The 16103-nt window shown below is 37.1% G+C and overlaps 1 protein-coding gene across 1 annotated transcript in view; it reads left to right on the top strand.

Annotated features, from left to right (window-relative positions):
* The window catches only part of LOC124619876 (cytoplasmic dynein 2 intermediate chain 2-like), a 92576-nt gene that overhangs the window by 42636 nt on the left and 33837 nt on the right, over positions 1-16103 (top strand). Inside the window, exon 6 of the mRNA XM_047146499.1 lies at positions 15146-15338. Coding sequence (XP_047002455.1) covers positions 15146-15338 — 193 coding nt within the window. The remainder of the gene's footprint in view (positions 1-15145; positions 15339-16103) is intronic.

Below are 16103 nucleotides of genomic sequence, written 5' to 3'. Positions count from 1 at the left end.
GGCACTTTGAAAGATCGGCGAGTCACAACAGAACAGCTTTCTCATATACATCTTCTAGTAAATCCTTCTCAATTTTCTTCCACCTCATCAATTTCTACATGTTTAGCTGCCTTTTCCAACCTGTCCACTAATTTTAAATCAAAGCACTTGGCAACTCTCTCTACTTCTTTTTGCTGCACATCAGCCAAACTATCCTCTAACTCTGAGCAACTGTGTCTCTGTACAACATTGCTGCTTATATTATGTCATCAGCTTCTACTATTTGTGGAAAGTTAATACAGCTATTAGGTTCCTTCACCTCATTGCTATTGCTACCCCCTTCATTCATCAACTTCTCCTCTTTAAAACTTTGCGAAACTGAGTCTACTTCCGCTACCTCAACTTTAGCTCTTATCGAAGATGTAAGCTTTTGTCTCATCTTCATCCACATCAGATTCAAATCCGTTAAGTACTTTTTCCTATTACCTATAGTGTATTCTTGTTCTTTTTGACCCATTTCTCTAGATTATCAACAATACTATCCACTATATTATGAGAGTGGTTTAACACATCACTGGTACTGTCTGTTCCTATTTCATCATCCCTTTGTTCTGTCTGTGTGTGTTGGCTTCACTGTTGCTTGGGTTTTTGTTACTGGCTGTATTACGGTTACCTCCTGTTGAGCGCCAGTTTCCTCATAGACGGGATTTAGTTTCCCACACGCGGCCTGTTGCGTTCATTTGCTACAGTATTAGATATGGTAGCATTTTGTCCTCCTCCTTGTCTCAGTGGCCCTGTGTTTACATCCCTGCTTTTGTCATAATAATTGTTACAAAAGCATGGTGAGTGTCTACAACCTTATCCTCCGCCACAGCCCCAATTTTGATAATTAGTTCTTGTATTCCTAACCTCCATACTTCTAACATTTATGTTCCCATTGCCCTGATTTCTGTTTTGTACATGACTGTTAGAAGCTCTGTTACTATTCTGCATTTGCTGCTCCGCAGTAGCTATTTTTTCCAGTCTCTCTAGATATTCAATGAATTTATCTACATTATCTCTAGATGTGGAAATGATTCTTTTCTGCCAGTACTAGGGCAGCTTACCTTCTAAACCCATAATAATCATATCCGGTTTCATTTTTTCTGTCTGATGTGACAGTCGTGAAACACATTCCTAGAGAAATCTTTTACTGATTCACGTCCTGGGGCAAACTTTTTACCACTCCAAAATTCTCTTAAAACATAGTTTTGTTTATTGTGTGACCAGTATTCATTAAGAAAAGCAGATTAAATTCAGACAGAGTTTACCACTTTATCATAATGTCAGCTGACTACCACAAAGCATCTCCTGACAAGTGACTTCTTATGAAGAAAATTTTCTCCCTTTATGACCATGCATTAGGCAAAATCTCTTTAAAATCATTCCAGGATTCTAGTGGATGAATTTGTTTGTGTGCATCATAGACATAAGAATTGTCAACACCCGATAAAAGCGGCGTCAACTGAAGCCACATGCTGCACAGTAGTATTACTAGAACTACTAGAGGTCAGTCTATTTTCTAGATTAGCAAAGTTAGTATTCAGTTCTTATAACTGTAATTCTACTGCTTCCACCCTGTCAGAACATGTTTTGTCCACCTCTTCACAAAATTCCACACAAGTTTCTTTTATTTCCTCAATATTTTTCTGACAGGTATCTACTTTAACCTTTACCACATTTATTCTGTTAGAGCAAAGTTTAGATTTGTTGCCTATTCTTTCTGACAACCTCACTTTCAAAAGTTCATCTGCACTTGGAAACCTCTGTGTACCTTGTCAATTATGCAATTAACAGTACTATGCATGCATTTTATTTAACTGTTGCCCTACCTTAACTTGTATATCATGGTGGATAGCATCAGTTTTATAATTTAAACTATTCATTTTTGAGGTCATTTCATCTCTTAACTCTTTATTACTAGAATCAATTTTTCTTTCCAATTTTTTATTACTATCTTTTAACACTTTAGTGTATTATCCCTCATTTCCTTAAGATGTGACTCAAGTTTAGCAAACAATAATTGCATCCAATATGGAGCCTCTATGTTGCCACTTCTCATTTCCACTGATTTCAAAGGAGTTTCTCGCATTTCTTGACCTGACAGAATTTGAGACATATTGAGCTCAGTTTCATTATCTTATAAAGTTATTAATTCTGTTTTAACTTTTTGACTTCGATCTCAATGACTTCCTCATCAGAGACTGGTTCTAACATAGCAGTCTCATTTAAATTCAAATCAGATTCTACTTTTGATAAATCAACCTCCAATTTTATATTTAGTGGCTCAACAGAACCATCCTCTTAAAATTCAGTTTTCTAATTCTGAAGATTCACGGTCAGAGACCGGGTCCTTCTTGATGTTTACATAGGTATCCATTTTTAGTAATCTGTTAGCAGCAGTTAATAAATACTTTAAATATTCTTGACTTAATTGCTTGACCTTGCAAATGGTGTTGGAGTGGTGCACCAGCAACCATGATGCTACAGCTTGCAACGTAATGCAGGCAGCAGCAGCTATGGCGGTGAAGATGGCTGCAGGTATTGCCTACTGCACCGCAGCTTGCAGATGTCTCGCAGACCTACTCAGCTCCATGATGATGCACTGTCTCCTTTTGACCTCAGCGCTGGAGGCAGCCGCGATCCAGTGTCGTCTTCTTCCCTCCTTCCATCATGATCCAAGTTATCATTGTTGACATCCACTGTTTATTCACCACACTTGTGAGTAAATTATAGCACTGTTCTCGCACTGGTTTCTGCCTGTGTCACTTCGGTATCCTGTTAGTGCCTACCGAGTTCATTATTTCCTACCAGTCACTTTCATTGTTCAATCTCATTGATTTCTTTCATTTCCCAGCTGATAAGCACCATATGTGGGGTGGCAGTTATAGTCCTTCAAATGATGGTAATAGTCGGTTATTTGTAAAGTTCGCTGTCTTATTCATGCGAGCCTGGCAACTAATTTTGTGATCAGCCAGAAAGCGAAGGGGAACATACTGACCTTAGTTTCCTGTCCGGATGGCCACATTCTGGTCCAGCCCACTGAAAGAAATGTTTCTATTCTCCTTCTACTTAGAAGGATCAGGACTATGATTTTAAATCAAAGTATGAAGTTCTAGTTAATACATATATTGAGTAAAGTCTCTCACGTACAACACTTAGAAATTCACTATGTACAATCGACAGTAAATCTTTCTATTCTAAACAGCACTTTTAACAGTTCAGAGGCGACCTCTACGGTCAGATTGTCTTTCACCCTGACTAGTAATACTCAATTGAATGTTCGAAATAAATGTTCAAAATTAATCCTCACCATAAAAGTGGGAATAATAGTCACCACTTGCCAAGCATATTTGTAAATATCGTGAACGGTACACTAACAGTTACTTTGGCGAATTCTAAGTCCTTGCGAGTCCACTATCTGCTTTTACCGCAGATGCGTGATTTGTCACAGTCCGGGTGTGATGTCATCCAAGACAGAGCGTGATCCGATGTTAAACAGACGTGGATCTTACAGTGGCTAAGTGTGAAGTGAACCTCCTTACTGCCTATTGGGCTGTATTTATATAGGTGCCATAGCGGAAGGCTGAGGGAACATCTGATTTCTACTGTTTTAACACACACCAGCAGCCTCAGAAAGACCGCCTTCTCGGACACATAATCTTTAATATCATAGTTATTAATTAATTCAGAAACTTCGTAATTTTTACATCTATTCAGGTAAGTTATTTGAAAGCCCAGAAAAAGTTTCAGCTCGCTTGAATAAAAATTTTGCCTTCTAGAATTTTTATAGTGGAACTAACAGTAGGTCATTACCTCTGAGCCATACCTTTACATGAACATGTATTGGCTGTTATTAATAGTACAACTCTAAAATTTGGTATAGCTCTATTATTTGGTAGGTTTTATCATCTGCTTTAACCAAACTTCCTTACTATTAAAATTGCAGTTATTTAATCTACAACAATTTGTTATATTTTAGTTCCAAATCTGGTTTTCACTTAATTACTCAAAAACATGGTCTCTTAGTTGTGATTTTTTGTGTTAACTGAAGCATAAACCAAATTTTAATGTTTTCAAGTCATATATTTAGTCCTTTCCATTTTTCCTAAAAGCGTGGATTCCAGTGTTAATTTTCGTTTTTTAGCTTTGAATCTTGTACCACTTACTTATGAGCTCCATAGGCACATTCTGACCAAATTCTGGCTTTCTAGCTTTATTATTTAGCACCACTTATTTTTCTCTTAAAACTGCATTTTTACGGAAACTGTCAAGTCTAGGTACATGGAGACATGGTATTTGTAACATTATTGTACTAAACTATATTTTAACAACAAAGTTTTAAATATCAATTTTGACTTTTAATTTCATACTTAATTGTGGTGCAATACTTGCGTGCTTGGCGCAGGTGCGTTAAGGTGACATGTCGCTACTAGCAGTGGACTGGGGTAAGATCTGGCACACTCGCTCGCCTCTGTATCTCACACACGATACAGCACTTGCTTTGATTCAACTGGAACTTCAAGTTTTTCATTCAAAGTAACAAAATACTTGCTTGTGCACCTGCTTTTTACGGTATTTACTGAAACAAAATTAAAGATGGCCTCACAAATTATTACAGTATTGCATGTTATCATTTGTGGGCAAATTGTGCTTGATAGAAACCAAAGAATGTATGAGACTGCACAGATCTTGACAGGTTCAGTTAATAGGTCTTGGAAGTTGGTCATATAAATACTGTTGCAGGTGCGGGGTTACCCTTCATCTACATCTACATCTATACTCCACAAGCCACCTGACAGTGTGTGGCGGTGGGTACCTTGAGTACCTCTATAGGTACCTCTATGGAGCATTCTATTCCAGTCTCGTATTGTTCATGGAAAGAAGGATTGTCGGTATGCCTCCATGTGGGCTCTAATCGCTCTGATTTTATCCTCATGGTCTCTTCGCGAGATATATGTAGAAGGGAGCAATATACTGCTAGACTCCTTGCTGAAGGTATGTTCTCGAAACTTCGACAAAAGCCCGTACCGAGCAACTGAGCGTCTCTCTTGCAGAGTCTTCCACTGGAGTTTATCTGTCATCTCTGTAATGCTTTCACAATTACTAAATGATCCTGTAACAAAGCATGCTGCTCTCCGTTGCATCTTCTCTCTCTCTTCTATCAACCCTATCTGGTATGGATCCCACACCGGTGAGCAGTATTCAAGCAGTGGGTGAAAAAGTGTACTGTTATCTACTTCCTTTGTTTTTGGACTGCATTTCCTTAGGATTCTTCCAGTGAATCTCAGTCTAGTATCTGCTTTACCGGCAATTAATTTTATATGGTCATTTCATTTTAGATCACTCCTAATGCCTACTTCCAGATAATTCATGGAATTAACTGCTTCCAGTTGCTGACCTGCAATATTGTAGCTAAATGATTAAGGATCTTTCTTTCTATGTATTTGCAGCACATTACACTTGTCTACATTGAGATTCCAATGCCATTCCCTGCACCATGCGTCAATTCGTTGCAGATCTCCCTGCATTTCAGTACAATTTTCCATTGTTACAACCTCTCAATACACTACAGCATCATCCGCAAAAAGCCTCAGTGAACTTCCAATGCTATCCACAAGGTCATTTATGTATATTGTGAATAGCAACGGTCCTATGACACTCCCCTGCAGCACACCTGAAATCACTCTTACTTCAGAAGACTTCTCTCCATCGAGAATGACATGCTGTATTCTGTTCTCTAGGAACTCTTCAATCCAATCACACATTGGTGTGATAGCCCATATGCTTCCAAAGATATGAAATCCAATGACAAAAGGCCATTCTACAGTCAATGCCTTCAGAGATATCCCTGTTCCTTTGACTCTTGCCAATTGACCCAATGGAACCAGGTGTTGACTCTTGCCAGTTGATTCAATGAAACCAGGAGCACTTCTGAAAATGTCTAGCACTGCTCTGGGGAAACTTTAGCAACAAACATGTTTCATAGACCACAACTACTCAACCTGGACAATTGATCAGCAACTAAGACAACCTCTTATGTAATTTGAGTCAATAATTTTGCTCCAAGTGCCATTCAGTCTTGAATAAACTTTCTCACAGTGAAATATTTCCCTAGTGTAAGCCACATTGCTTGATCTCTACACATGCAAAAATCTGAAAGATCTATGTTTTCCACATTCATATTTACAGACTGAAAAAAATTTGCTGCCAAAAATGTGACTCTTATACACTGACATCTCTGAAATGATACCTAATCCATGTGTGTTAACCACTATTTGAAAGAGCGTTCTTTTTCTCTAAGAATACCAAATTTACAAGGTGATTTTCATTTTCCCTGTAAGTCTTTAATTATCCATAAAGTTTCTCATGCAGATCACTATTTTGGAACATCAAGTTTAAAATCACATAATTTGTTGGAAAGCAGTAACAAGTGCATGCATAAATGAAACCTAGGGTTGTTCCACAATTTTCAGTCTTTTAGAACCTCATACTTGAAGAAATAGTATAATAGTATGTTAAAAAGATAATCAGGTTTAATTTTTACTGTTGACTCTCTGTGCTGCCGTTTTGTAAATCAGATAGATCTGAAAGTGAGGAAGACCTGCCAAAGTGTACTTTTGGTACAAGTTGCTTCAAGTTGCCATTTTCTATCTTATAATTTCCGCAAAAGACTGTAAAGTGTTGGAGACTTTCTTTCCCCTGAATGAAAGAAACTGTTATTGGGTCATTGTAGCCTGATATTAGTTGATGAATCTACAATTTGTCATTAACACTATCAAATTGGCTTCTGTTATAGTTTCAGTTTCATCTAACGACAATGTGCACATGGATATGTGTGAAAAGTTTTAAAGCAGGTTTAACTGTTTTGAAGCATCCCTTCTTAAAATTCATGTAGTCAGTAAACAAGATTTAAAACATTGTCATTTTTCAACTGTTGTATCCCAGAAGGAGCGCCTAATACAAATGTGGTTTAAACCAGCATTTGAAGAATAATGTTGTAGATGACATGGGTAGATTTGTAATAATAAGCTGGTCAGGGATCTAGCAAGTATCTTTCCAAACTGAGTGTGAAACAGTCTCAAAGAGCCACAAGGATATATAAGATAACTTTCCTCAAATGAGCTTTCACAAACCTTGCCAAACTTTCCAGCTGTTGTCATACACGCAAACAACATACTGCCACAGTTGGGATGTCCATCATTTGGTCCTGATATATAGGACACTGGCTAATTCTGTTTGGGCCTTCTCAACAAAAAGATATTCAGATTTTTCTCAAAGCATGCATACAAATCTAATGGCATGAGATTAGGGTTTTCTGTGGATGCTGCAGGCTGACACAAATTTGGGAATAATATGATGATTCCAAATTTATATAAAAATTTCGTACTACTACTTTTCCATCTCATGCTTGAGAAACTGGAACGTATGAATGAAATGTGAAACTTATTTCCTAACATATTGCTTTTTGCTTGTAGTAGGCCTAATAGGCATATGATATTGGTACTTCGTGAATTATATTCTGTCGAGTTATAAAAATGACCATTTGTGCCAAAACAGTCTCGTTTATTTAGTGTGTGTTGCAATTGCTGCAATATTATAAAGGCCTATTTTGTTTTATCTAGCAGACAGTGACAAAATAGACATAATGAGATTGAGAAACCACACCAGTCTTGGGTACTACTTGTATTAACAGCATTTTCAGTATTAGACAACGACATTTCGATTTTTCATGTAGTAAAACGTGACGAACTTTGATGGGGTAATAGATCCTTTCCCATAAAGGAAAGCACACTATGTAAAGCTGTACTAAGATTAGAGAGAAAAAAATGCTAGGAGCTACTAAGGATTGAGAAATGTTTACTGTCTTGCTTGTCTCTTGTCTTTACTGATTTTATGTACCCTATACTTAATTTTACATCACACAAAATAGCAAGTTATTAGCTAATAGACAACAAAGAGTGCAAATTTTCTGAAGGGTTCTTGTTCTCCCAATTACAAGTAATCCCATCTGATTGTGAGGGTTATCTTTTTCTTAAAAAAAGAGGGAGTGGGATGTCTATTAAACTGGCCAACTGACAGGAGGAGAGGCACCACAGGAAAGTTTAATTTCCACTGTCATGAATGTAGTTTGATGGCATCCATTACAAAATATACACATTTCAATTCCACAAAGTGAAATACAGTGACATGCGGTAGAGGAATTCTGTGTGAAGAGGCGTGGTACTACACTTTGGCACACTTAAGACCAAGTAACATGTCTTCCATTTCCTCGAACACATATGTTTTGTGAATCAGACTCTTCAGAAAGATGTGCACTACAAAATGAACATATTTTTGAAAATTCGATTTTTAATTTTTGAATTCCTATCTCAGACCCTCGAGGGAGAGGGGGAGACGCCACTATCTAGTATTGCCACAGTTAGGAAATATTGTAGGTCCAGGGCTGATGTGCAGAGCAGTCCGAGTTATAATGGGGAAGTGGATAGTTTCCACGTGACTCGCATTTACATTTAATGATTTTGCTGTTTCCTCTTCGTTTACTGCTCTCACTTCAAATGAAAACTGATTTCTGTGGCCAGGAGCTATCAAATGAACAAATGAATTAAAACACATTCATATAATTACGGAGGGCTAAAATATGTTATTAGTTTCAGATTTTATTTTATTTCCACCTTTCTGACAGGCAAGCATTAATTGTCTTGCAGAACAATGAAGTTATTTTTGTCAGTTTGCTAAAGAAATTTGTTTTTTTAAATCTTTTCCGCTGAGGCAGTCAATGTATTTAAAACGAAGTGTTTAATTCCACACAATTGGCGAGTTTCAACTGTTCACTGCATTTCAGTTAATGTTTTCATCTTCTAGCACATATGACATTATTCCGTAATAAAGAACCAAACTTGAAATACTACAGTACTGGTATTCCAAGAAAATTTACACCCCAAAAAACATACTGAAAAGCTTAATATACTTCATTGGTAATCTTGGACATATGAATGTGCACCTTAAGTATGCACCTTAACTGTACACATTTTAGTATTGCTCACAAAATTCCGATGCTCTTGGAGTATGTCTAATGTCTTGTTTCTTTTATGATATGCTGTAAGATCTTTTAATGTTTTACATGTATGAACATACGGGCTTATTACACCATGGTAGCTGTGCAAGCGGGGTGGTGCCTGTTATCTGGCGACTGCTTAAACGAACCTATTTGTAACAAATCATGGGAAAACATTGCGAATGATGGTTTGAAAAGTGTTACTTTCAAAGTAAATTTCCTATTACACAAGTTGAACTATGTGCGAGAATGTACGGTGAATTTCTTTAATCACAGAGCATGTGGCTCTCATTTAAAAATCGACTCTTTTCGATGATGAGCCATTTATATAAATTTCGAGCCCAAAAGATCAGACATTTATGTGTCGTTATTAAAAATTTTCCCGGCACATTTGTGTGATATATCTTCAAGTGCAACATGTGATAAAAGAATTACCATATGTGAAAGCTTAGCTTCCGTTGCAGCTTATTAACCTTAGAGACCCATATTATATGTGAAAGCTTTGATTTTCTTGTAGCAACACTATGTATATTAATTTAAACCATTAACTTTTCCTGTTTGTGTGTTCACTTTAGTCAACAGTGATGCTGCTATTGGCTGACTACATCACATGTCCTGTGCTCTGAATAACCTCTGTCATTGGCTGGCGAGATCACGTGACATAAGCTATGACTGGCTTGCAAAAGCGGCATGCTTTGGAAAGTAACAGGTGGTGTTTGGTGGAATTTGAATTTATACTTTTGTAATACGGAAATAGGCAGCGTACAGGTTGCTGCACATCAAAGATCGTGCCAAAATGTGTTTTTTTCCCCTGATTTTCGTTTTCTAAATTGATGGGAAATTCTACAGCCATGTATCAAACCATAACCATAAGTTTTACAGTTCCAAGGTAAAATATACTGTCACTTAACACGGAAAGAGTGTTTTCACCTGGGATAAAGTATATTTTTAACTGGGAAATCCGGGAATTTGTTTTTTCCTTGTCCACATTTACACCCTGTAATAACAGCTGAAATCTGTTTCTACTCATAACATATCTTCAGAATGTGACATTGTAAAAAGGACTTGTACTTCAGTAATGTTCTATCAATAGAAAACAACAAGGTCCCATGTGCAGCAACAGCCCCTGAAATACTTCCGTTTCCACAACATCTGTATCCCTCCATCTTAAGAGCCTGGTTGATATTTCCCTACCGCATTTTTCTGCTTCGTGGCTTGCATATAGATTTGTTTGTTCTCATAATGACGTTGGGTACTCTTCGGGGGTGGCCATTGATGTTAAAATTTTGTAAGTGTTTCAGTCTCACATCCTCGTTGAACACAAATACTGGTGTGTCTTGAGGAATGTTGCTCCACTCATCACTGTTATTTATAGTTCCTGCCATTGGACCAATCTGCTCATCTTCTTCATTGTTTTCACTGTTGTGTGCATCTGCATCTTCACGTGAATGCCTACATGAAGATTATTCATAGAGGCGCCATATGAGGATTCGTCCATAAACCTCGTCCCATTCCGATTCATTCATGTTAGCAAGCTGTTCAAGTTCTACATCACTCAGTTTCCTCTTATTACTAACCATTTTTCAAGGAAAATTGAACACAGGATTACGACAAACGTCAGTGAACAGTCTACAATGAAGACTGAACAAGTACCGAGGCAGTTCCAACAAAGACATGGATCGTGTTGTCAAACATGCATCAAAATATGCAAGCTGGTGACTGACTGTTGACAATGAGTTAACTTGTAGTTGGCATCTGAGTTGAACTTTCCGCTTTGTACGCCAAGTATGAGATAACTCGCAGGCTCTGTTTTAAGTATACAGGTAGACTGCAAGTGAGATGATGAATCATACTGTCTTAACTACTTAGCATGGCTTCCGGGAGCAGTTTACTCATTTTGGCCATGGCAGTCCAGGTGTTAAACATCTAGCAAAATCAATTTGATATTTTGGTGAACTATGTACATACACTCTGAGTGAACACCTGGGGAACAAACAGTGACACTCAATTTTAGCTTGAGTTAACAGAATGTGTAAATTTCTTGAAAATGCTATTTAATGACTAATGGACCTTTCTTTCAAACCGCTTAAGTAGTCAGTTTTGTGTCCGAACATTTATGTCATCAATTCTGACAGAAACACAGTCTTTCATGCCAGAGCAGAGTCTACTGAACTCATCATCCTTGAAACATTTCTACTGTGTTGCTAATGTGACAACCTGAATTTCAAATGATTTCTTCAGGCAATTGTCAGCATCATATATATGTTTCAGGAAGCTCATGGCACTTGGCTGCATTAGGACAGTTTATTTCATTTGCTGCCAGTTTTGGTCAGTGATCATCTTCTGGCATGAAAAATTGACTGATACAAGTCACACATCAACTGCACTGAACTGTAAAATTGTATTGTCCACCTGCTTACCTGATTGGTAACGTGTTTGCATACTGTGCAGCGGGCCCGGGTTTGATTATCAGCTGTATTGGAGATTTTCTCCACCGTGGACTGGGTGTTGTGTTGTCCTTATCATCATCAACACACAAGTCGCCCAGTGTGGCGTCGCCCGGAATAAGATTTGCAACCCGGCAGCCAAACTTCACATTTGGGCCTCCTGGCCAACAATACCACATGATTTTTTTTCATAAAATTGTATTGGCTGTCAAACTCATGAATAATAACAATCAACAACTGTAATTTTCCCCCCATCAACAAGCACAACTTTCGTCATGCACACACAATAGGAAACTGGACATATGCAGCCTCATCATAGCATCTAAGTACACACACACACACACACACACATGGCTGCATGTTAATATGTGTACTCTTGCTAGAAAAAGAACGAGAACACAAAAGCAACTGTAAATACAGTTTTCTGTTTCGGGTATCTATGCTCTGCACATCAGCCTAGTGTAGGCAAGTGGTTGTCTTTTCCTTACTTTATTTAATGTCCATACTAAGTGTAAGATGTAGCTTTGTGGATAAGTCAGTGACTGTCAGAGTACAAATCCCAAGATCCAGGTTTAATCCCCAGCTGGTCCAAGGATTTCCTGCATCACTTATAGCTTTTCTCGCCTCTGCCAATGATTTATTGATATGGAAAATGTCAAGTTGCACCATGGTTCAGAGTCCACAATAAACTGTTGATCCAAGTCAGTCAGTTCAAAGGTTGTAGGAAGACAGGAGCACTCCATCTCCAATGGTTCCATGCTCAGTAAAGCACTGTGCTGTTCAAACCAGACTTCAGGATGAAGAGCGATGTACTATTTTTTTCTTTTACAGTGTACATTTCCATGCTTACTGTTTCCTAATGGTCAAAGTTACACCTTTTTCAGTAAATAATACATAAAACGAATCGTTTTTCCCAATGCAAGATATTTTCCAAGAAAAATATTAAAAATAATATTACTACATACAAAAATGTTTATTTATTTTTTTAAATAATATTACTGTATACAAAATGTTGGAAGAAGGCAATGGCAAACCACCTCCGCCAGGACCTTGCCTAGTACTGCAGTGCGGGTCTCCCACATCATCCCCTACGCTCTGTTACGGAGTATGGGACTTCATTGTCAGACAAAATGTTATGATTTATGACTGTTTTAGACATCAATTTTTTGTGAGTCGAAAAAGAGAAGAAATTCATGACACATGGGCCTAAATTCTTACTAAAAGAGTTCTCTGTGTGTTAAGAAATCGCTTTTTAACTGTCCAAGGTCACCAACTAAATGCTGTCAAATTCTGCCTACCGATTTTCTGCCATTTATTTTAGTTCCATTGTAAATATTTGTGTTTTATTCTGTCTTACCAGTTTCATAATCTAAAGACTTTTCGTTTGCGATGATACAAACATTGCAATAAGTAGCAAATCAAGTGTAATCTTAGATCAGCTAATAAAATATTTGTGGACATTAATCACTCGTTCCTAGCCAATTCTTTGTCACTAAACTTTGAAAAAACACATTACATGCAGTTCAGAACTTGTAAGGGGTGTCCCACGAGTATATGCCTAACATACGATGACAAGCAGATAGAAGAAGTGAACAGTGTTAAATTCTTGGGATTACAGCTTGATAATAAATTCAACTGGGAAAAATCACGCCACAGAACTGCTGAAGCGTCTGAACAAATCTCTATTTGCAATGCGAATTGTGTCAGACATAGGGGATATAAAAATGAAAAAGCTGGCATACTAATCTTACTTTCATTCCATAATGTCATATGGGGTTATTTTTTGCGGTAATTCATTAAGCCAAGCTAAAGTTTTCTGGGCACAAAAACGTGCAGTAAGAGTTATAAGTGGTGTGAACTCAAGAACATCCTGTAGAAGCCTATTTAGGGAACTGGGGATACTAACTACTGCTTCCCAATATATTTATTCTTTAATGAAATTTGTCATTAAAAATATATCACTTTTTCAGACCAACAGCTCAATTCATGGAATCAGTACTAGAAATAAGAGTAATCTTCACAAGTATTTAAAGTCACTTAGTCTTGTACAAAAAGGTGTGCATTATTCAGGAACACACATTTTCAATAACTTGCCAGCAGCCATAAAAAGCTTAACAAGCAATGAAATTCAGTTTAAGAAAAGCCTAAAGGATTTATTGGTGCCCAATTCCTCCTACTCCATTGATGAATTTCTCAGTAGATGCTGTAACTTACCAAACAAGAAAGCATTGGTATGTTGATAGACACAAATTTCAAGCTTTCGCAACCCAAGGTTGCTTCATCAGGAAAGAGGGAAGGAGAGGGAAAGACGAAAGGATGTGAGTTTTAAGGGAGAGGGTAAGGAGTCATTCCAATCCTGGGAGCGGAAAGACTTACCTTAATGGGGAAAAAAGGACAGGTATACACTCGCGCGCGCGCGCGCACACACACACACACATATCCATCCGCACAAATACAGACACACGCAGAAATATCTGTCTATCAACATACCAACGCTTTCTCGTTTGGTAAGTTACAGCATCTTCGTTTTTATATATGTTTTTCCCCACGTGGAAATATATATATATATATATATATATATATATATATATATATATATATATATATATATATATATATATTTTTTCCACACGGGAAAAATATGAGGCAACAGTTTGTTGCGAAAGCTTGAATTTTGTGTGTATGTTTGTGTGTCTATCGACGTGCCAGCGCTTTCGTTTGGTAAGTCACATCATCTTTGTTTTTAGGTGTGTGTGTGTGTGTGTGTATATATATATATACATTTTCAATAACTTGCCAGCTTATATATATATATAACTTCTGCAGTTTCAGTGCAGTAATGTGTTCATTGTGAATAAGTGTGTGTGTGTAAGTACAATCTAACTTCTGCACTATTTCAGTGCAGTAATGTGTTCATTGTAAATAAGTACTAGAGTAGTTGTATTACACGTTTATTACCCTATAAGTGAATAAATACCTTTTTTTATTTTAAATTCAGTTCATTAGTATTTGTAAAATGATTCTTTCATATAGCGTTCATTAAAAAATGACGATCGGTCCACTTGCGATCCGTGGAATGGTGCATTAGCGTGGAATGGTACATTAGCTTATTTGTTTGAGTTGTAAATATTTGTCGTGTATTGTTGTTTTTCTGACATGTTCCACATACTGGGGGACCTCCTCACTATGGATCAATTGGAATGAAAGTAAATCTAATCTAATCTAATCTGTGTTTCTGTTCATTATGAAGTCATAAAATTTATGTTCTATCACTTGGAAATTTAAAAAAATTATTCCATTTACAGCTTGTTGCTCAAACCTATGTTAGAAATTCATATGTACAAGTATCAAAGATGTGTGTGGACTAACAATATGCAATAAGTGCCTCTTTATACTGAACCTCTTTGACTACAGTTTTATTCCGATGTTTTGTTTTTATGTACGTGTACCCAGTTATGTTATGCTGTGTTAATATGTGCAAAATAAAGTGTCGTGCACTTATTACTTGTATTTTGTGGTTGCCATTAAACATTCATATGTAGATCCACCCATCTAATAAGCATGTGAAATCATGATGTGGCAGTGGCTATTACATTGGGCTATTGATGCATTATTTTTGCAGGTCATGTTATTGTATGGAAGGAAGGTGGTGAAATTGAGATGAGCTCATGTTTACATAAGGATATGGTCAGTCAAGTGCTATGGCTTTCAGAGCATATGAAGTCTCAGCCATTACTCATATCATCAGGCAGAGATGGTCGCCTACTATCTTGGCATGTCTCTACCACTGGAAGTAACTTACAGCTGGCTGTTGGGTATGTGAACTGAAGCACTTACATTATGTTGTACTTATGAGTAGTTTTTCTCTACCCAAAGTAATAGAGCTACAAAATTGGAGTATTTGCAGTAGTATCCTTAGAACTGAATAATAAGTGAGATTCAGAGAACACAGAAAAGTGAGAGAGAAAAATTGCGCAGAAAACATTTGGATCATAAATTGAATGAGGGCCAGGTGAAGCTAGAGAACAGTCTAAAAGGTGAATAAAAAATGCACTTGTGCAAATAAATGCCAGAAATTAGACTTGATCTGAGAGCTAATAAATGAAGTACACTAGAATACTTGGCAATCATATTTCAGAATCCATTCTCCAGAAAAGAAGAAATGAAACTAGATTGAAAGGATGATAAGAAAAAATCAATACTGCTCAGAATGCAAGAAAATTTAAGACCTGGAAACTGAAACATGAATATTTATTCCCGTGATCAACGATGAGCCGAGCCATGGAGAGGTTATGGAAAGAGGGGAGGAGTGCAGTTGCAGCAGCAATTAATAAAACAGGCTTATTGTCAGGGCTGATAAGTGGACAGAGATAATGGATGAAATGAAAGAAAACACCATGGAGAATGTGGGTTGAGAATACCTTAAGTGGTACATTGAAATCTAGTTGTGCCAACAAATTCAAGGCAAGTAGCTGGCTAAAAGTTGAGATTCACAAGTTATAAAAGATATACTGTATAAGAAAAAAATTTCTGCATGTTTCTCTAGTATATATTTAACTAAATTTCATTTTTTATTATGG

Source organism: Schistocerca americana, chromosome 6 (assembly GCF_021461395.2).
Source record: "Schistocerca americana isolate TAMUIC-IGC-003095 chromosome 6, iqSchAmer2.1, whole genome shotgun sequence".
NCBI classification, from domain to species: Eukaryota; Metazoa; Arthropoda; class Insecta; order Orthoptera; family Acrididae; genus Schistocerca; species Schistocerca americana.
Note: the sequence above shows the minus strand (reverse complement) of the source record. Positions and strands in the feature narration are given on the sequence as shown.